Raw genomic sequence first — 23,820 nt, forward strand, 5'->3', positions numbered from 1 at the left:
TCACTCCTGTGTTACCCCATCTCACCCCTCTATATTGCCTTCTGGGATTCTCTCATGTTCAAGCTTCACTGACTTGTCCTCATGTTTTGCACGCTGCTTGATCCGCACACATTCATCAGGTTGTCACCTGCCTCCCTGTGACATCACTCCACATGATTGTTGCCCAGACTGTAAGCGTTTTTCTAATCATGTATGTGTCTATGTAGATTTGAATGCTTTGCGTGTGCACATCCAACACAATGCCTGTCAACAGTGCATGGTGGAGCAACAGAGACAGTAGCAACACTAGGGTGTCGATCCCAGGGTGCACTGGGAGTGCTTGAGGAAATGTAAGCAGCTTAAGCAGTCCATGATGTTGTCATCTCTTCTCAGCTGAGCTCCCAAAATAACAGGCCCTCTGGGTAAAGACTGGGAGAGCTGAGAAGGGGACAGTCAACAGAAAGACCCAGAACAACCCGGCCCACATTAGACCAGATCAGACTAGCCCAGTTACTCAGTCCACTTAAGCTCAAACAATTTAACCTTGCAAAGCAAAAATTATTTTTGCGGACTGTGCCTTTACACGGTATGACGTTTCTCATCTCTGCTGCAGAAACCTGCATCCCCAGCACATTTTATAAAGGCCTGAGAGCAGCAGGCAATTTCCCATGAAGCCCTGCATTTTGAGGGCTCACATGTTGGCAATTGACTTAAAAGTGCGTGCTCTCTGCTTGAACGTAGTGTGGCTGGTGAGGTGGATGTGGTACTGGTGGCAGGGGAGGTAGGATTAACGTGTCACACACACAAACACTTCAACTAGGCCCCATTAAGTGGCTAAGTGTGTCGGAAAAGGAGGGCCTTACACTTCCACTGAGACAGCAGACACAGAAAAGTGTTTAAGTCTCCTCACTGCCCCCTTTTTCCTATCTAGGTCATAATGTAGGCTGTAGGCTAGCCTATGTATATTCTAAGCATGGTAACACACACACAGCATGCATGCCTGTAAATGGGGGGGATCGGCCTGGAGTGCCCCACTCTCTCTGTGACACCAGCTTATGTGATGTAGCACATGAGAGCTTGTATTTAATGTTGTGTGTGGTTGATAGAATATGACTATATATGGTCTGTTATTTTCGAACGTCTTTGTCGCCTCTGATGCAGCACTGTAGGAGTGTGTGGATGAGCTCATTCTCACCTGTAAAATGTTCGCTGAATTATTCATGACAGAGTGCTAAACTGGTTGGAGCTGACAATAAGCTATTTCTGGAAAGTCACATTTGAATATTATATATATATATATATATATATATATATAAAGAAATCTCAAATATGTTGCCATGTTTTTTGTGTCCTTTGTTCTTTATTTGACAAATGTAAAACACATTTGATTACTGTCTTAAGCAGGAGGACAAGACATTTCAAGGGTTTGAAAAAAGTATTTGACATGTTTTAATGCTGCCTCTATTAGTGAATCTAGTCCCTGGTGTGCAGAGATAGCCTGCACATATCTATCCCATCCCTGCTGAAGACAGTGAAAAATACATACTGAAAGTGAGATAAAGCAATTAATGCAATTCCAGCTGTTCTATATATAGTTGTCGTGCACAAAGGCACTGGTTGTGATTGCTGTTTTACTGACAGGCTTAAGGGACTTATTTATGTATATTGCCAAAAACATTTTCCTTCCATTTTAAAATGGCAAATAGTCACAATTCATTAAATACAAATATTTTAAAATAATGTTTAGGGTCCCAGATGGCACAGCAGCACTCTGGTAGAGGTTAAATTCACAGTTGAATAGTTACTAGCTTGGCACCCTATCAAACGCAATTACAACACATAGCAGTCTGCATCTTACCCTGATCTGACAGAGGGACTTGTAGTAACAGTGGGACAACGACTGCAGTGCAGGGGGATTTAGATATTCTAAATTAAGACAAAAGGGAGAAACAAGGTAAATAGATTGTATAAACTGTAATACAAAACATTATGCAGTGCATAAAGCTGTGCTTTTGATATTTTTCAACATCAGCACCACATACACTATGTGTCTTTTTTGCCTTTATACATTAACACTTTCTCAAGGTCAGAAGCCAAATTGCAGCAATCTCTTCAACTCACATATTCCCTCTGGCCTGTAGTAAAGTCAGCTCTGTGGGTGCCACCAGTCAAAATCCCCCATCCATTTAAGTTGTCAAACCCAAGGTTGTAGTCAGTTGTTGTACTGCAGAACAAGATTTATTTAATTTAAGGAATTGATTGGTTGCTAAACTGTCATTGTGCTCTTAGCCTTGGAGTGCCATGTTCACAGTTTTGCTCCTACAGAGTGTCATTACACCTGTTTACGGCACAGGTCAGGGGGCAGGCACTGAGTAGGTCTGAAGGCATGCCGGGGATGAGGAGAATGATGCTAGATGGAGTGATGTGGTGTTGATTGCTCCTGTGTTTTTTGCCTTACCTGATTATGATGCTGACACCTGAGGTGCCGGGGTGTGACAGGTGGAGGGATAAAGAGCGTTCTGCGCCTCGACATTAAAGGAATACGGTCCTTGTGGTTACACATAGCCTGACTGTGCTATATTTAGCCCTCTTTTACAGCCAAATGCCATCTGTTTGTAAGAAACATAACCTTTTTGAAATTTTTTAAATATTGTTTGTTTAAATAACAAATGTGAATTTGCTATTGGTGCAGTAGATGGAACGATGGTACTTTTAGATGAATATTTTATGTATTTTGCATCTTCCTCAGAAAGGTGCGATCCTGAAAGACACCTCCCATCAAGTTTAGCTGCTTTACCCACAATCCCCTGTGGATAGTGAAACTGCAGGCCAGCAGAAGCAAAGGTCATGGAAAACCACTGCTGCTCCCTTTGTTGATTAGTTTTCCTAACCTACATTATTAAACCTTGCTGTTAAGCCTACTCTGTTATGTGGTAGATGTTATATCATACTACGTAGTAACAATCCACTTTAACTCCAATTCCCTTTGGTAACTTTCAAATTTTTCTAGTGAAAGGCTGGTGACTGACATTGCAAACTAGACAGAAGCACACAAGAAGCTCACTGCGTAGAATGGCTACTTGACCCTAATGGCTTTTTGACGTACCCTGGTAATCAGAGTTATGCCGGAAAAGTTCGGTAAGGGAATTGTGCAGGACCGTAGGTGCTTTATGTACGGAACTATGGTCCCTCTGGGTTTTATGGCCTCAAGCCATAATAGAGTGTTTGTGGTTAGGTCATATAAAGGACAAAGGCTAGTCCAGCCTGCATTTGATTGAAACCTGATGGAGTGTGGAGAGAGCACCAGTTGTAAGTCTGTGAGCATGATGGGTACAGTTGTAAGCTCCTCCATATATGTCGCCAGTGGTAGCATGTTCATATTTGCTGGTTAAGGTCTACTGCTCTGACATTAATAAGTGCTGTGATGTTTGTGCCCTCAGCCGTTACTGTTTTTAACTAGCCTGGGCACACTGTCACAGACTTGTGTTGTGTTGTTCTTGTTCATACCTTGTTTCTGAGTTACTTAAATGTTTGATTGTGTACAGACTGTGAAAGAAAATGTCCTCTCTAGAGTGCAAGTGTGAATGTTCAGTAAAACGTTGACATAGGTAACAGCAGAAAAAACAACAACCTCCAACCAAAACAATGGATCCATGACCCCAGATTTCTGGCAAACAGCTGTGATTTGAAAGAGGGACACCTGGCCTTTTAGCTCTCCTTTTTAATTCTGTCATTTAGAATAAGAAAACAACTGAAATATCATTTGGTGCACTGGTGGACTGCAGCCATCATTTTGATCAATAATGACAGTATATTCCTGTAGTGAAGAGGACTTCCTGTCTGTAACAATTTAGAAATCCACACAAGACAAATTTGAGCTTTGAGGTTTCAAATGTGCTATCTTATGTAATTCATGAAAAAAAAACATTTTAAAGGGGCACTCCACTGATTTTACATATACAGTTTAGTTTACTCGTTACGAGGAGTACTACTTGGCTTGTGATAACAGTTGTCTTTCTGTATCTATGTAAAATGCAAAGACTATCGAGGTGGTCCTTGAAGCCTTCACAAAAAAGGAGGCATAGTCTGATCATGATGGATCTGGAGATGATATTGACTTCCAGTGATCTGCATCATGTGCCATGGATGAGGTCATATTCTGGCTCTGATTCAAGACAAGAGCTGCTGCTATCGATCATCATGTCATGTGAGCCATGCTGCATGATTTCAAATGCTGCACTCGTTAATGTGTTTGCATGCTGTAATATTATGAAGCACTGAGAATATTGGGTTTATTATTAGTATCTCTTCATCTCAGTTGAATAGGACATCTGGCCCTATAGCAATACGACTATAATAACATGAGAAAATGAATGCTCTATCACGAATCTCTCTCTCAGTGCCATTTTCTTTGGTCTAGTGCAGCAGTGTGGCATTTTCTTTCCAGTGTGCTACTTGGTTTTGTGTTATAAACAAAAGGGCATGGCTGTTATTACAAACCTATGAAACTGACAAATGGGTGCAAAGATACATAAGATCTGTGCTATCAGTTTATAATTGTAAACTGTGATTTTTTTTAGACTGGGCAGTAATTATCAGTGTTTAGTAAAAAGCGAGGAAGCAGTAGGATTTTTTCAGTATTGTTAGTTTTAGCATGAACTGTAGGCCTTTGTGTGCTTATTAACATTTGAGCATCAATACAATTTATACTGTCATTGCAATCTATTGCAAATAACATCTGTAACAAAAATGCACTTTGCCGTGATTGAGCCAAAGCCAGCCTTGCGTGCTGTAAATAGCCATTTGCTGCATATATATGGCCATGAAATATTTAACATAGTAACATAGTAGTTGACAAGGGTTTTTACTGCAGAGGAGCAGTAGACAAACGTCTTTTATTTCAGGACTGTCTGCTGAAGTGACGCCTATGATTTGTTTGGCTCAGAAGAACAACAGTGCAAAATCCAAGATAGCAGTATAGACAAGAACATACACACTTTGCTCATGTTGACAGCATGGATCCTGATGTGCATACTGATTCACTACTGCTTGTTTTGAATGATGGACGGCTGCGTTTGGAAGAGAATCAACTCTGACACGAATCAGCAGGTGAAGCCCACTCACAATTTACTCAACAATGTAGGCATTAGAGAAGATAAGTATGATGTAGCAATTAATGCTTAATTGTTACAATTGTTCCTCATTAAACAGGTATCGACAACACTAATAGCCCGTATCCCATGGGAAATACTGCCTCATTTGATATATTTCTGTAACATTGCAGTGTTTCTACTCCAGCCATTCTGTAGCGTTTCTCCTTTCAAGCCGTGGGTGTTGTCATGGTAATTATCTGCAACATTGTGAAGCAGTTTAGTGTTTTGTGGCCTTGGCTCCTGCTCGTCAGTGTTGGCTGTTCATATAAACACACAAATACAAACACCCAAACAGCTGTGGCAACATTAATGAGGGAAGAACACAATAATCTCTCTGTGCAGGTGGAAGAGAATGCAAGTACTTTCAGTGATTTATTCATCCATCAGCAATCCATAAGAATGAATAAATGAATGAAATCAATTATGTCACAAAAACATGAAATTGGAGGTAAACCTGAGACAGAGCATTTTGGTGTGGTTCACCAGCTGCTCGACTGGCCTCGCAGTGTAGACTGTTCTGGAATAGTGTGGCAGGGTAACAAGCGGTTTTCAGTTTCAGACACATTTTCACACGGGGATCATCCACAACTGGCCCTTTCCTTCATCTCACACTGTCCCTCCCCGAAGGTGTCGTTCACTCGCACGACATCCATAAATATTTCTCTTACCAGGTGTTAACGATTAAGTTGTGTTGTGTTAAAGATCGTTGCTGGGACAACCTGAAACCGCCACTAATGTAGTTATATTTTTCTGGGCCTCATTATATCACCATCTTTTACAGTGTTTTGAGCTAGGGTTTAAGCAAATGTTCTTCATGTTAAGGGTTAGGGTTAAAGGGGCACACTTGATTCACTTGATAGCAAAGCCATTTCCACTGTAAACCTTCTGCTCACCTTGATCGATGCTTTCTGTCTGTCAGTTGAAGAACATTAACCAACCTAATCTCACAGAATTCCGTTAAATGAACACGGCCCCTTAACTCAAAATCTGTGGCAGTTTCACAGAATCGCTGAAAATTCCATGATGGGCCCACGGAAGAATTCCGTGAAATGAAAAACGGCCCCTTAAGTTAAGGAAAAGGTCGTGGGTGGGCTTACGTTTCCATGACACACGGGATGGTTGGGTTTAGGAAAAGAAGAAAGCGACGGTTGGGTTCAGGAAACGGGACTCCTGGGTGAAAGTCATTTGTTGTTTGACGCATCCACCACCCCAACCAACCTCCCTACGCGGATTTTCGGCCTTTCATACTACTCACTACCGTAGTCGCTCTTAATGCTACGTCATCTTCTCATTGACTTTACATTGGCATTGTTTTCCGTGGTGGCCACACAGAATTTTCACACATTCTGTTCCACCACCACGTAATTAACAGTTTGTTAACAGTTTGTGATCATTTCATGGAATTCAGCGAGACCAGGCTGCAATAACACAACGATTATTGCCCGATAGTTGTCTCCTCTTCAGTAAGAATCGATACAGAGTTACCTGGATGTTAGTCCAGTTCTACGAGTATGTGTGTTGCCCAATGTAACAAACTAAATTAAGGAACGTAAACACACTTACAATCCATCCGTCTAGTGTTGCAGTGGTGCTATCAACGGGTGAAATCAGATGCTGAACTATAAATCAAAACACCTACAGCATGCGTATCTATTGCGGGAGTCCTGTTAATCTCTTGCATCATTATAAATCCATCTTTATATCTATATAATTGATGGGCTTTGTCATACAGTTACAGGAAACTGTAATATGGCACAGTCTATACTGTTCTTAAAGACAGACTGAAAAATAATGCTATTTTCAGACACTGTTTGACTCGCCTGTTTTTTAGAAATGTCTGGATGCCAGTAATTCTTGGTGAAATGTTGTCAACAAAAACTACCAGGACCCTGGTTTGTCACCTGTTGCTACTGCAAGTGCTCGTAAATACCGGGAAGGGTGTAGATTTTCATTTACCACTTGTTGTGTGTGTGTTGTCGGGTGTCAGTGTATGGGGAGTGTGGGTGGGTTGATAACGCTGAGTAAAGCAGCTGTCTTAAGCAGTTTCTGTGTAATTGTAATCCCTCTGATCAGGCGCTCTGTAAACACCAGATAGTAAACCTAGCCTGGAGCTTGACTTAGCGTTTAACATACACACATGCGCACTCTTTTTTTTCTTCTCTTCCTCTCTTTTTCATAAACACTTACTCACATTCCAGTACAAAGACACTTATAGATGCGTCCATGCACGCAGCCACATCTTTTTCCTTTTGTGGAGCTCTCATATGTGAATTGTCCTTTAAAATTACAGGGTATAATAATTGAAGAAATGAGTGGCCACTAACAGCCCTTGTGTTTTTGATTCGTCACCATCTGCAGGGCTGAACATGATGACCCCCTCATCCATCGCAAAGAGGGTACCCCTTTCCCTATGTGTGCTTATGAAGTACGATTCTTGTAAAACTCACACTCAGAATTAAAGTGAGAAGGAGAGAGAACTCTACTCTATGGAACAATTTGAAATCCTTCAAGTGCAGTGGCCGCGTAAGACTGATGGAATGGACTCTTGCTTTATTGCTCTTGGATTTCAGTTTTTATCACGCCAGAAGCTTCTGCTGAGATACCCACCCTCCCTTTATCTGCTTTCTCTCTCTCCCACTCGCTCTCTCTCGACACGTAAGCACTGAGTGGTGGATGGAAATGTTAGCTAAACTTGCTTTGCCTGTGTAAGGCATTTATAAAAGATACACAGCTACATGTCTGGATGGCCCGACTGCATAATTCATATCTTGGTGTAGAGCTAAATCCTCGCTCCATCTCCCTCTGCTGTACTCCCCAACTATGTAATGGGTTCTGTGTAGTCATAAAATGCTGGTAGCATCAACTAATGCCCTACCTCCTACACACACACACACACACACACACACACACACACACACACACACACACACACACACACACACACACACACACACACACACACACACACACACACACACACACACACACACACACACATTCACATACACAGCTATGGAGTCAGAACCAGAACTGCACTCAACTCTTTGTAGCCATACTTTATTTATCACACCGTCCTTCCGTTGAAACATTTGTTTGCTTTTAAGGTTTTAAGTTATACATTCCGCTTTGCATTTGATAAACTAGAGGGACAATGCAATTTATATTTTGAGCACTCTCTTATCCCATTCGCTATTATCCCCTTTTCACCAGTTGTATTTGTAGTTGCTCTACAGTCATGCCTGCATAAAAGCAGCTAGTGACACACTTTTTAGATATATCGTCAAAAATGTATGAAGAAGGCTATGGAATTCATCAGGCGCTACTGTCTATGCACCCTTTAAGAGGATTGCTTAATTTATTTGCCTGTTGTTCCACATTCATTCTAGGTTGACACATTATCAATTAATATCTAGAGCTATTATATGAAGCCAGAAATAAGTAGAAAGGTGAGGTCCGTGCCCTGAAGTTGGTGGTGTACAGGCTTGTGCCCGCATGTGTTTGGACAGCGTTTGCTGGAGTGAATTAGTGTTAAGATGGGGAGAGTCCCACTTGGGATAAGACCGGTGCAGTCTACATGTCTCACGGGGGACTCATGGGGAAAGCAGACACAAACACCAACACGTTAGCCAGAGATTATGCTACACAAACCGTACACAGACAGACACAAATGTATGCATGTAAACAATGTACACAAACTAAATATACCTCACAAGAAACTCACAGTTCAATCAAAATGGCACACCCAGGTGTTTAGTTTTAAGCAAAACAGGGTTACCAGGCAGTTAGTGAAACTTGTAACCAGGTTTCTACAGTCTAAATCTCTATGAAGAATCTCTCCTCCTTCCATATCAGAAATGACATCAGTTCCAGTAACATGGAGCTAATCCATTAAAATGTCATGGTTGAATGTTTAGTTGTGATGACTACAAGCTACAGTTCATGACATTGTAAAATCGAGATTGTGGCTTTGTGTACACAGTGAACACACACACACACACACACACACAAACACATGCCCCGAGGCCCCTTGGGCAGATGGACTCCCCAGCCAAGCCTGCCTAAACACATTGCAGTATGCATTGTGATATTTGTTATACACGCATATTGGAAACACTGCACACATGCACGTACATTTGTGTGAGTCTGTTCTGAGAAACATGAAAGGCAAGATGTTCAGAGACCATGACCTCACCAAAAAGAGTCAGGCGATTTTTGATAAGTCATTGCTGTCGTGCTGTGACGTGGGTGTCACGTGCAACATCTCTGTTTTGATTCTCTTCAAAGTGACAGAGCTCACAGAACAGGTTGCTATTTTCACAGTGCTGCTGGCAGACTGTCCTCAGACATTGTGTATTTGCACAGGGTGACAAAATAAGACAGTCACCTTTTCTGTGGACATCTTCTTTTGGGCACTGAAAGATTCATGCATAAAAAAAGTCATGAGTTTGATAGAAACCACCACTGCAAAACATTGAAGGCAAAAATCTGACTGGTTATCTGATGTTTCAACACAGAACAGTAGCATGGTGGAACAGGGGAACATAGTGGGTCTGGATGTGTGTCCAACTCTACTTAGAGAGTCAAAACCAAACACACAAACCATAACGAGGGTCCTGTTTAGTAAAATGTAATAGATGCTATACAGTCACCATTGCACAACTATTCTGGCATTACTATCCCGCCACGGCACCACCCTTCATTGTCCCAGCGAATCTGCTTTCTTCTGGTTTGTCATTTGCGTACAGTATTGTGGCGTGTGTTTAGGAGAGTGTGTTGAGCACATGATAGGTGAACAGCTGGGATGACTTGGCTGATGTAGTAAGACATGTACAGGCTGGGGAACAGCTGCGAGTGAACAGGATCCGTCCGGTGTCAGACCACAAGACTTGGAAAATATTTTTAAATTCATATTCTAAATAGTGGGCTACAGTGACAATGATGCACCCGGTGTATTTTTGTTTGCTAAATGAGACACATTTAACTTGTGTTAGTTTAATAACTTGGCAACTGCTGCAGACAGGGTCTTCTAAATCTGCCAAAACAAAAATCACTACATAATCTCTATTTCTAGTTTAGCCAAACTTTCCAAAGTACAGCATGCATCTATTTATACAGCTTTCTGGGTCAGATTAACTGTGTTTCTGGGTTGTTTTCAAGACCTTGTTTGACATCAGCAAATTTTCCATTACAGTTTTGTAAAATTTTGTAAAATGTATGCAGGATTAGCATCTTCATAAAAAGTATAAAGAGTTCTGCGAAAGTTGTGGTATGAGTAGTGACATTTAAATAGAATTAGTCAACATCATTACATTAAAGTGACTGCACATGCAAGGAGCACAAAGAAAAAATGTGTCTGATTGGTGAGCCATCCTGTCACTTAAGTTCAGAAGGACTGTCTCCGACAAGGACTGTTGTTGTGGAATAACCTTGTTTGTTCCAGTTCAGCTCGTCTCTTGCTGTGGTTCCGATCACAAAGCATAACAAATGCCTGGATGTTTTCCCAGCTAGACACAAGCAAAACAACTAAGGGGGGTGTGTGTATGTGTGTGTGTGTGTGTGTGTGTGTGTGTGTGTGTGTGTGTGTGTGTGTGTGTGTGTGTGTGTGGATTTTGTCCCTCTTAAAATGCATCATCAGGAAACTGAGCCATCAAACACTAATCCCATATTTCTGATGATTCAGATAGCGTTGGCGTTAGCTGTTCCTAAATCTCCTCTCTCTGAATGCCTGGATTTGAATCCTTTATGTAATCCTGCATCAAGGCCAAGCTAGTTGGGACTCTTGTGTCAATTGGAATTGACAGTGTGTTCTTCACTTGTTAATATTGCAGAAGGTTTAGCCATAATACCAGCTCAATCCTTTTTACTGATGCATTTTCTATTTTATTTACTTATGCGGTAATGTAAGGAGCTGTAACTGTTCAATCCTGTCGCTCTTGTTCTCATTTTTATTTGGGCCAGTCCTCTTTGTTCCCAACTTCTCCTCTGGCAATTTTCACCTGCTGTTGTTGAACCTCTACAGTATATCAGTGAAACACAGACAGGAACATGTTTACTTGTATAGATGAAGTGATTCATGTGATGAAAACATTATTAAAATATTCACAAAGCATCACACACTCACATTTAAAAGTCATGGGTTGCTGTGAGCTGATTTCCTCATGAATAAACTCCCTCTAAATAACTGCAAAGGAGTAATATGTGCAACATACTAAGCGGACAGGACATATCAGTCACAACACAACACAATAATTATAAAAAAAACTATTTTACAGAACCACATTTTCTGCCATCCAAACTCTCATATGGAAGGGCTGGGTGAACACTAGAAACAGCTTCATTACTATTTTAACATTTAATTCTGGAGTGTTCCATCGCTTCATAAAGTCAGTGTCTATTTAATGCTTCAGAATTTATCAAGAGTTTATTGGTGGTTCATCAAGGGTTTTATTGCTCATTGGAATTTATCTTCATCTGACAGCAAAAAAAAATAAATTACAATCCTCTAATTAATAAGCCATGAAATTCAACATCCTTGCACAAATAGAAACTGATTCACATAAAGACTCACAACTAATGTAGAAACCTTCAGAAGAATTACAACCTATTTAGTATTTAATCAATCAGTAACCACAATTCTGATGACATAAAGGCCTGATGCTCTATTTAAATGAAATACACACATTCATGTTTCATTCATCACAATCAATAACAAATAATCATGGTATCTTAATGTGAAGGGAACTATTATAAATCCAAACTAAAAGAATCAGATTAAAGTGTGTTTGCAGAACAAATGTTATATAGGTAGCAACATGGCCATTGATGGTGTCCAATTCAACTTCCAATCTAACTGTCTCTCATTTACCTCCTCCCACTCTTTCTCTGTAAAAAAATTTGATCTGTAACAAATGACAGATTTTAGGACTGTTTTTGTTCGCTGCAAATGTTCAGTAAAAGTGCTGAGACTCACACTAATGCCGTTTTAAGGTCACCCTCCTTTTTTCTGCTCCACCTCTTATTCCTGTTCTTTAAAACTGTACACATGCCTTCACTCCTCCTCTTTCCTTCTCCGCCCCCTCTCCCTCTGCTACCTTTCCATCTCTAACAAATAGGAAAGGCTGTAAATGTGCATTAATCAACTGTGAAAAGTGTGTGTGGATTTGATGCCCATCTGGGATCTGATCTGGTTGACAGAGGGCAGAGGAAGATGATGCCCTCCATATCTGCTCTGCCAAGGACTGTGCTCTTGCAGAGACGCTTGGATCAAGTGTTGATTTAAAAAAAAAAATTTGTAAAGTAATTAATAAAGAGGCTTGTTAGCACTTATGAAGGTTTAGTGGTGATATGATCATATAGTGCTTGCAATCATTACATAACTGCTGTTGGGTTGAATTTAATGATTGAATGTTTGGAATTGCTATATCTTTTGTCTCTCCAACACAGCCCTACAGTGTTGAGACTGAGATGTGGAGTGAGAGGATGTCAGAGAAAGGGATGCTGGTAGATAATTAATTTTTTCAATGTCTGCTTCTCGAACACTGAGTCAGGACCTGTCGACCCCATATTACTTATAGCGATGGATGGATGTGGAATGGGCCTCTTCACTTAGCTGTGCATTGAGACATCAGTAAGTGCACTAAAGGTTGTGACAGAACAGAAGGTTGGGACGGTCACCACTGGCCCTGCTAAATAGCAAGTATACTGTTCCCATTATATTATGCTATTTATTCTGACCAGAACAAAGTACATGTGTGACGTAGCCCTCAGTGGTCCAGTCCTTTTAAATAGTCATTAGATTGCTTTTGGATCAGATCTCTACATTTTGATTGAATATTTCTATCTGATATGTTGCAGACAGTTATGGGCTTCATAATCCAGCAGCTGTGACTCTCCGTCTCTCTTGCTCTGAGCTGCAGGTCTCACACTGAAATTGCCTCCTGTTATGTAACTGACTAGATGACAGCTCTCTTTTGGCAGAATATTTTTTCTGGTTTTTTTTCTGCGTTGAGTATTTATGGCCATTGGGCCAATGAAGGACATATTTGTGAATTTTGCCCATTTTAAAGCAGTTTATACAATGCAATGGAAACTGTAAAGGTAAATTATTTTGCTTTCACTTTGTTGACTAAGATCGTATAATGTGGGCCTGTTTATTTGTATGCTTTCATAAAGGCAGGAGCCAGTTTGATTCAATAGATAGATCAACATCTTTCTAGTCTAATACCGTATCCTAGAGTTATCCATAGTGTATGTATCACTCTTTATGCTGTGGCTAAGAATTTAGAAGAGGTGTAGCTGTGTATATGGCATATGCTTTCTTCAGCACGAAGCAACAAACTTGCTGCTTGGAGCCAAGTGGAAGTCTGCTGATACTGACTGTTATTTTACTTTTTATAAAACAGCACATGATCTAAAAAGGAAATGTTTGTCTTTCTGTCTTGTAGGCTTGCTAGGTAAACGTAAAGCAGCAACCAAACGACACAACTACCAATACAAAGGCAAAGGAAACAGGAGGAGGTAGTTGACACTGTGCTAATTGTCTTATGCTTAAAAGAAGACGGATGTTTCCTATTAAAACTAGCGCTGTCGGTTAAACGCATTATTACCGGCGTTAACGCAAACCCATTTTAACGGCGTAAATTTTTTTATCGAGAGATTAACGTTCTTTTTGGCCTAGCAAACTTTGTAGTTTTTTGCACATGCTGTTGCAACAACTAGTAACGTTAGAAAAACTACAACACCACACCGGATCTAGCTAGACCGAAAACAAAACAACAGGCACGCCGCACACACTTGTTTGGGCTTGCGAGCCGGCCAAAGAGTAGTAGGCTAACATTACGTTTTGAGTGGATGGCGAGCGTGAGACGCCGAAATGGATGCCAATAAGATTCTGAATGGAAAGTTTATTTTTAAAAAGTTGCCAAATGGTTCCATTGACAAGACCAAAGTGATCTGTGTGTTTTGTCGTTGTGAACTGACCTATCATCGCAGCACGTCCAGTCTGAAATACCACTTGATGGCCAAGCACACAGCTGATGCCAATTCTCCGCCCCCTCGTCAAAGTCAGGCGACAAAAGCACAAAGCAAGCCGATGCACTTTTCCATGTTGATAAGAGCATTAAAATGAGAAAAAATTATGGGACAAAAAAATCAAGGGACATTTAGAATAAATAAAAATGTGCGATTAATTGCGATTAATTGTGAGTTAACTATGACATTAATGCGATTAACTATTTTAATCATTTGACAGCACTAATTAAAACTGAACCGCACCTAATAAAATACACTGTCCGCTGGCAGAAAACCATAGCGAGATGGACAGGCAATGCATCCTTCCATCCTTACAACCTTATTGTGTGATGTTTGACAGCAAGCACAGAGTTGACATGTACAGAACACATATGAAACATATGTGACTTTGGAGTGGATTTGACATTTGATATGTCATAAGCTACTTGGTGTCAGGCTTTGTTGATCCTATTACACTTGAACCTCTTCCCACAGTATTTCAGTCTTCCCAATCTCAAAGGCCTAATGATCGGCAGGGAGTAGTATATTCTTTACAATCCTATTTGCTCTTGTCAGCTGTTAATTGTCGTGAACGGGATCCTTATATTAATCCGCCTTAGCAGAAGTGTGTGTTTGATCCCTGTCTGTTGACATGATATCCATGAAACATTTGAATCCATAATAGGGATGAAGGTTGTGTGCGTGACAATATTTTATTTGATCTTTGTGGGTTTGTGTGTGTACATGTTCATTTGCTATATTGCAAAGGTTGTTGCCCTTTATCAGTAGAAGGTACACTACAGTACAGTAAAGTATACTGTAGTCTTACACAAGTTTTGAATACCTTTTTAAAGAAGAATGAGAAATTTAATTCTAGACATTGCGTTGACTCATTAAAATGCCAGAAATTAGTTGCATTTTTAACTGTTTTTATGTTCATGAGCGTTCATTGTGTTTACATATTTGTGTGTTTTACTGTATCTGCTGTCACTCTGCCATCCAAAGTAGCATGTTGCAGTAATACTAAAAAGGTTAGAGAAACTGTGGAAATATATATATATATATATATATATATATATATATATATATATATATGTGTGTGTGTGTGTGTGTGTGTGTGTGTGACTGCATGCAGGCGTCTGTGTGTTATGGAGTGAATGTGGACGAGTGTTTGTTATGTGGCCCTGTAATATGTAGAGACAGAGAGAGTGAGTGAGTTTGGAGCCAAAAGTCTCTCCAAATTGATTTTTCTCAACTTGGCAAATTTCCAAGACAACTGATGCATTCCAGGAATTTAGACCGCCATTATAAAACTACTGGGTGCCAAAATAGTTTTCAGTGTGAAAAGGTGAAACAAAAATAGTTTTTTATAAATATGTTGCTGTTATTTGTCTCTTAAATGAGAGTTAAAGAGTAATGGAGGTGTCATTTCTAATTCAGTTGCATCATTTGAGTGAAACAGAACAATTGAGAAAAAAACACAAGTATTCAGGTGGAGATTAGATAAGAATTGTAAATCTTCGATCTACGAACTCTTTATATAGTTGGCAAGACAAAAGCCAGGTCAAAAATGCAGTACTACTGTATATCTTATTATAAATCACAACTGGGAGGTGTAGGATTTTTAAGATGAAATTAAATGTCAAAAAGGGATTGTATTTGTGAGTCCTCATTGGGGTCACAAAATAAATCTAAGGGGTTGTAAGATTATTGATGGGTTAGTAAAGAAGAACAAAGTATTATACTGCTATAATAACTGTAGTTAGTTTTTCTGACTTTTCTCTAATATTAGCTTGTTAGGCAGTTCAACCTCTTAAAGCCTAGTTATTCAGAGGAAACAAGGTGTTCAAAGTAGATACTGCTGCAATGTAACAGTTTACGGGCCAAATTTGTTGAAAAACCACTGAAATCACATCACTTCATTCTCCTGTCAGTGTGAAAGGACTTTGGAAGATGTTAACTGACCATTGTTTTTAGATGTGGTACTGGATATCATAATACCATGTTGAGTGCTTATGGACTATCTGTGCCTATGCAGTGTTTTTGACCCCCTCTCACAATTTCAGAACTGAGAGTGGCCCCCTATCCTACTTCCTGAAAACACAAATTAAACCGAAAGTCAATTCAGTTATTTTGTCCGAAATTTTATTGAGATGTTTTCCTTTTTAAAGTACTATCAGGGTGAACCTACTTTTAGTCAGGGTGACATTACACATTTCTACCTCACCACCTATCACACACCACACAAACATGCTCATAAACACATGGCATACAACATATAGCAGATCTCTGACTCATCAAGTGGGAGTTGCATGAGTGTGTGTGCATGGACAACTAACCCTGAGACTGGGAAGCTGTCAGAATGAGGTAAAATGGGCTTTCTGCAAGGCCACTCTTTGATGTTGGATCAATACTTTTTCATAGGAGTCCTGTATTTGTCTATCAATTGGCCTTCAACAACAGTTTTGTTACATTCATCTCTGTAGACGAGCTGCATTGGCAGGCAATAGTATTACACTTGTTTTCCTCCTCTTGTGCGAGCACACAACACATACACTATTACTCACAAACACCAAACCAATCAACCTAACCTCTGATGATGGGACTTATACTGTACTGTATGTGACAGTCTGTCAGAGTAGAATTGCCTCTACTAAATATGGTTCTGTGCTTCATTCCCAGAATTTCCCCTCATCATAAAGCATGGAGGTGCCTCAAAGGTCAACTCCATACAGTCCGTCTGAATATATCTCACATTCTGAAAGACATACAATCTGAACATAGGTTTAGTTTTAGTTATGATTTAAGTTAAGTTACAATTCCTTTGCAATCATGTCTTAATTCAGTAGACCTCCATTTGTGTTTGTGTTTCACACTGTTATGATGCACATTGGGTGGGAGATGAAAGAAAGATGAGACCACTTCACACAGCTTTTTTACAGATAAATAAAGAGAATAAGATGGCAGACTTCCTTATGAGACAGATTCATAGCTTCTTTTCATACTTTACATACTACTTATTTACATACTATTAGAGTAAATTGATTGCTTTTATGCAGAGAGCATGGCTAGAGCCATGGCCATATTGTATTTCATTTGAATGATTGCCAGCCTGAGTGAAAATTGTTTTCCTGTGCTCTTTTATGCAATACACCTTTATATTAATGGAATTAGACTCCAAGTAAGTTTGAATATATTACCAATGGAGCATGCACACATTTATTTAATAACATACATGTTACTTTACATTTTGCTACATTTAATGGCACTATGTTATACAGTATCATACGGCTAAACACTGTTTATGAAAGATAACAATGTAGGTATACTAAAGCCTTGATTAAGATGTAGCCATGGATACAGTGACACCTAAAGTTGAGACCGTTGATTTCTTCTTTTCAGTTTCCTATTTATTTGAATTGTCATCATCACTTAGTTATCCAGCGATTCATGTTTTGATTACAAGAGGCTACAATATTAGTCCCATGCTATCATGTACAATGTCGCTCTGTTTCTAACAAAAAAGGCAAAGGAGAAAAGAACAAGAGGGAGAAAAAGAGAGAGAGACAAACAATAAGTTCAGAGGGATGAAAGAGCATGAATAAAAAACGCAAGCTCATTCTGCGTTTCAATGAAAACCTCAAGTTCAACTCGACTCACTTTCTCTGCTGCCTGCAAGGTGACTTACAACCAAAATTAAACTATTCTTTCTTGAGATGGAGCCACACTGAATTGTAGGCATCCCAGAAGACGATGTGCTAGATTCTGCTCCTTGTAAAACCACATTGAGGCCAGGCTATTTTCGAAACACAAACCTCAGGCAAAAGACCTGTTTCTGTGCTTAATACTGATTCTAATTTAGTAAGTATGCTATTCGTCAAGTCACAATGAAGGTGTTCCACCTTCTTGATGGCTATAAGCCATGACTTGAGTAAATTGTACAGATTGCACCTCGTATATGGACGTGTAGTTCATTTCTCTGGGCCTGACAGTGCTTCAGTTGATTACACATGTCCTTGAACCCCACTTGAACATGAGGCAGGTGGCATTTATGAGCCTGGGTGTCACTGATGACACTGTCACATTAAGCCTGCTCTTCTGTTCACACACTTGAACATAAACACAGTACAGTCATTGCATAACACTTGCTTTTTACTCCTTAAGGTAAATACTGCCCACACAGGTAGCACATCCACCATACTGTTGCCATAAAATCTGAACATGCCCTGTCATTCATAAGGGGCTTTAAATAGATGAGCAACTAACCGAAGCAAAATACATCTCACCCCCCTACCCATTGCTAAGAGATTTATTCCTGTCAGAGGGGCAAGGACATCTATTGCAGTGTGCTGAAGGTCCAGTGTGGCAACACTGGGGCCTGTAGATCACCGACTATCATGAACCCAGGAGACAGCTCACTCTGAGTGGCTGGTCTGATACAGAGTGAGGTCCCAGGTCCTGCTGTGTTATTCATCATGCATTCTTCAATCCCAATATGTGCTATTCATCAAGGCTAGAGCAAGGATGAAGGAGATAGGCTGTAAAAGATGGTGCCCCACCCCCTCCTCGATTCGTTCTCTTAGCCCCACGTCACTCATTTTTATTACCTCAGATGAGTCGACAGTTAGTGGGCTCATTAATAAACACTGGCTGGAATTACAAATTTGTGGAAGTTCTCGAGAGTCTATTCTACGACGCACACGCACACACACACACACACACACACACTTTCTTCCTCAGCTATGAGCTCTGATAGGGATACTTACAAATTAGTAGACAGGATAGTAAGTTAGAAAAATGTATTTCTAAAGTGCTTTTACAGGGCATAACACAGAATACAAGGCAGGAATCATAGAAGATTTAATGACCAAGTTAGCACATGTTTAACATATTAGACCTAAGAGAGCTGGCCGACAAATATGGTAGCTCAGCCACATATGCAAGAGCCTGACTGTGCAATACACTGTACTTAAGAGTGAGCATTTTGAACTAAATCTTATATACAACAGGGAGCCAGTGAAGAGACTTAAAGGGTAACTACCATTTTTTTCAACCTCATCCACACTGTCAAAATCATTTAAATATTGAGCCATTGCATTGAACATCTTTTAGATAACAGGAGCCTATAATTTCTGTAGCCTACTACGTAACAACAGACTACCTGAACGCCTTTTTCTCGTCTCGCATCTCACTCTCCACACCGCTGTCTTCAGACAAAAAGTCATGTCCTGAGATCGATAATGTTGTCAGACACTTTTAGTAACAATCTCAGCCTGTCAGTAGCAAAAAAAAAATCACTTTTATTGGACAAAAAGCAAGGCTCCACAATTGCCCCAAAAGGTTACATTGTAGCTTGGTGTAGCTCAATACTGGACCAAAGTCAAAGATTTTTGGTCACATCAGTCTATTAGACACAATTGCAAGGGGAAATGGTTGAAAAAAAAAACGGTAGTTACCCTTTAAGTACAAAGGTAATGTGAGACCGTCTATTTGACCTCGTGAGTAGCCTTACGGCAGCATTAGCAAGGTTGGAAAAGAGAAAACAACTGCAGCAGACTGCATTAATGTGTTGTGCCAATAAGCAGTTTAAAGTTCTATCACTTGCCAACTATTAAGTGTCTCATGGCACCTTAACACCTGTCTTGTGCAGATGAAACAAACCCTTCATTATATTATATATATTTGTTCAGTTTGTTTGGGGAGAAAAGAAACGGATTGGGCAACGGGGAAATAGACTAGACTAGATTATCACTGGTTTAGAGGAAAAGTTTGTATATTTGACTTTTTTTACTGATCAATGTTGTTTGCTAGATAAATAGATACTTTATTTATCCCCAAGGAGAAATGTGCATGTCACAGCAGCAGTACACAAATGAACCATACAGTACAAACAATGTGTGCAGTTTACAGGTATAATAAAAGGGCAGATTAGTTTAGCTCAATTTCTACTGAATCCAGTACAGTAGCAGCACTTGTGTGCCCCAGGGGCAGAGAATGGGGTCATATTGTTTTAAGGAAACTTAGACCTCCTCTCTTTTCATTCCAAAGCACCTTTAAAGTTTCAGTTGTGCTGTGGTTTTCTTGGCAAGGGACTGCGATGGATAGTATCTGTGGGGTATTCAGGACCTTCTGCTGGAGTGGAGGTGTTAGTATAGCAGGTCATCCAGGAGACGCAGAGGTACTGATAAGTCCCGTAGGATAAAAGGAATGTGGTGATTAATGGCCCTGGGCATGGAACCCTGATTATCTGCTGCTTGTGTGTGTGTTTTGTGGGGTAAAACACAAGAGAGGCTTGTGTCAGAAAATGGATGACATACTGGATAGTGGACCTGCTCTTGATGATAAGAGAATTCATTTTTGGACCTGTCTTCAGGACCTGTGGCCCACTTTATCTCATCTGTAGTTCTGTATAGCATGTTCAGTTTTGACTATGATATTTAAGTCTGGATAAAACTACTCCAGAATCATCAGATACGCACTGACCATTTAAACGATAAGATCAGGTGATGCCTCTTTAAATCCATGAGCTATGTTAACAACAATACAAGAAACACAACATACTAAAATATTGTAGACATACTGTATGAAAGAAAGAAAAATACACTGGTCGAAAGTTTTGGAGGGATTTGACAATGTTTATAAACAGCTGTCATGTTTTGTTTGTTTCAGTCAGTTTTAGTTTGAAAAGCACATGCAATGATCAATAAGTTCAGGGAGTCCAATTTGTCCAATCTGATGTCGGGAGTGTATTTTTGTTTCTGTGAAAGAGCTGAGACTGTCAATCATCTTCTGTACAGCCTACTTGACATCTTTATCAATGACCATCTTTCTCAAGTTGATTTATCCGTCGCTCTGCCAAACCAGAATACAATTACACTATAGGCGGCTTTGAGAAAATCTCCAATTTTTTATTTGTATGTAAAGGCAAGGTATTCCCGTTTTGTTAACGCAGGGCTTGTGTTGGCTATGCATACTGTATGCTTACAATTAAATGCTTTGAATCCCAAAATGTTGTTACCTTGTACGATTAGGGGTCATTACTACCTCTCTGATGTAAATTTATCCTGCACTTTCCTGTTAATTTCACAATTTTACCCCCATTAAGAACAATTTGGCAGACATTACTCAAATTGAGACCAATTCGCTGATATGAAATACACTTTATGTTTATGTTATGTAAAATGGTTTTATGAATGAAAGTAAAGCTACAGCCAATTATTAGCAGTAAGTGGCTCTTTATTCCGAGTTGGCTCCAAAAGGGTGAGTGTGTCGGGTTTATGAATACAGAGCACAAATTCGCTGTAGTTTGCTGCTGGTCACATCGCACCCACACAGGTCTGATCAACTTAATAGTCAATAGAGCAGTATAGTGAAATTCATGCATAAAACTGTTTAAATACAGTACATACATCTTCACTTTTCATTCTCATTCGGTGTTTACATAGTTTGTTTCCAATCACTGTCCCTTTAAATTTTAGTTAGAACTTTTCACACAGGTATCTTCTCATTCTGCCTGTCATTTTAAGTACTGTTTAAATCAATATTAATTTGGACCCATGTGGTTCTAATACATGTGGTGTTTTTTATTTTGTATTTCCTGTGTTTTTGTTTTCTTTGAGACACAGAGGGGGAGACGTGTGTGCTTTCTAATCTTATTTTTGTGAAGAAGACACTGCACTGTGTGAAAATACAGTACATGGAAGTCAGTGTGTGGGAGTCTGTCTACATAATGTTTTCGTTTATATTTAGTAGATTTGTGTATTCTTACTTGGAGTAGAAACTGAGGCGGTACTGTTGTCCATTCATGTCTCAGCTTTCTGAATAAAGCTGGCTGACATGCAGTATAAGATTGTGCTATTATCACAGTAATCAAAGAGTGGATATCGGGTCATCAAGAACAAACTCTCCGTGTGAAAACGGGACATCAGTTCCTTCCATGTGTGAATTGTTAACACTTCATGATGCCATTTTTCTGCTGAGTTTAGTTAATCTGAAAATAATTGTTCTGGTCACACATGTCATAAATTGAGCATTGTGGTGGTTCGATATTGGCTACTGATACATTCAGTTGTAAATGTGTCAGTGAGAGGCATCTATTAGGAAAAAGGAAAAGAATTCGACACAATATATTTGGGCTGATTCACTTGCAGCTAATCCATCAATACAGAAAAAATAGGTCGAAGCCAAGCAGGGACTGTGCCTAGAAGAGGATAGAAGCAAAAGCTCCAATACAGACAGACAGAAACATAGGGCTTTTCACAGGATCCCAGGACAGATATTTCTATAGACACACATGCAGAGCAATGTTAGAGAAGCTCTCCTTAACGTCACTTACGTGTACAGTTAGCATGACTTCATGAAAGCAATATATGGCCGCTCCAATGTGACCTGGAGGCCTGTGCATGCCTTTGCATCTGCTTGCCTACTCCTAGAGTAAATTGGGTGGATTATTGTGGTGGACAGGGGGGCCATAATCACCCACCACCTGACCTCAGTATACACAGCAGACTGCACGCTTGCACTGCAATCCCACAACCTTTTACTCCTCCTCTAAAGTGCAGCAGCCCATGGTCCTGTGCCTGCTAAGACTGCCATAACACTGATTTTGAACATGTTTCCTTTCCCCCTTTCTTTGTGTTATTGTATCACTTTTCCTTTTCAGCGACCACTGATATATTTAACACAGCCCCCACTGTTGATGGTTGTCTTTTATTTGAGTTGTTTTGTGAACTTGGTGTTCTTGATCTAAGCTTGTCTCTTTCTTTCTTATTCTCTTCTGTCCCTCTCTCCTCTATCTTCCTCATCTCTCTGTCACAATGTTCTATATTACTGTTATTTAAAGCTATTGCTGTTGCTAATTTGTGACGTATTTTTATTTGCCTGTGTTTCTGCCCTGTGTTTCTGTTGTTGTTTCCTTTTGTTTCTGTGTGGTGAGCCTTCTAACCCCAGTTCATTCTGTTATGGCACCACCGCAGTCCAGGATGACGCTGCCCCAGGTACCCAGGAGTACATTATGTTACGGCAGGACTCCATCCACTCTGCGGATATAAGGAGTAAAGGGTCCCCCTTTCGTGCTAAGTGTCACGAAATCTTCTGCTGCCCGCTGAAGCAAGCCGTCCACAAAGAGAGCACAGAGCCCGAAGGTTTGTTCGCACCCCCTCCTTGTTTTGATTTGCTGATGCTCGTACCCCCTGCCCACTCCCATCTTGTTTTCCCCCCTCTCTCATATCCTGTGTGAACTGATAGTTTTCCGCCCCTTCAAACTAAGTTCTCTTTCATTCCTGTCCCATTTTTCTGCTGCGTGCGAAAGTGTGAGTGCTCATGTGTAAATGCTCATGTGTGTTTGAGCCTAGTATTAGACTGAATGCTTAGGGCATGTTAGCTTGTACTGAACCTGTAGGAGGGCCCCTGGGCCCCTCTGCTCTTGTCCAGTATGGTGTCTTTGTACTGTACAAGTGTGTGTATGTGCATATGTGTCTGTCTGCATACCTCTTACGTATGTTGGACTGAGTGAGGAGCACAGCATCTGTAGCTCCCGCCCACTCCTCCCTACCCCAAACCATTAACTCGGTCATTGCCACCCTGAGGTGCACGCACAGACCAAAACAAAGTGAAAAAAGAAAAGGGGTAATAGATGGAGGCAGCTGCGGCCCTAATGAGTTCAATGACTGGGCAATTT

At 40.2% G+C, this 23,820-nt stretch overlaps 1 protein-coding gene across 4 annotated transcripts in view; it reads left to right on the forward strand.

The window, feature by feature from the left end:
* fgf13a (fibroblast growth factor 13a) overlaps positions 1-23,820 on the forward strand; it is a 99,305-nt gene that overhangs the window by 25,743 nt on the left and 49,742 nt on the right. For 2 of the 4 annotated variants that reach the window (XM_039813552.1, XM_039813551.1), the window contains exon 3: positions 23,117-23,284. The exons of 1 other annotated variant lie outside the window; for it this stretch is intronic. In XM_039813552.1, coding sequence (XP_039669486.1) covers positions 23,117-23,284 — 168 coding nt within the window. Of the gene's footprint in view, positions 1-23,116; positions 23,285-23,820 lie in introns of those variants that run through there. One more of the 4 variants, XM_039813556.1, reaches the window with a different exon arrangement.

This window comes from Perca fluviatilis, chromosome 10, assembly GCF_010015445.1.
Source record: "Perca fluviatilis chromosome 10, GENO_Pfluv_1.0, whole genome shotgun sequence".
Classification (NCBI taxonomy): domain Eukaryota; kingdom Metazoa; phylum Chordata; class Actinopteri; order Perciformes; family Percidae; genus Perca; species Perca fluviatilis.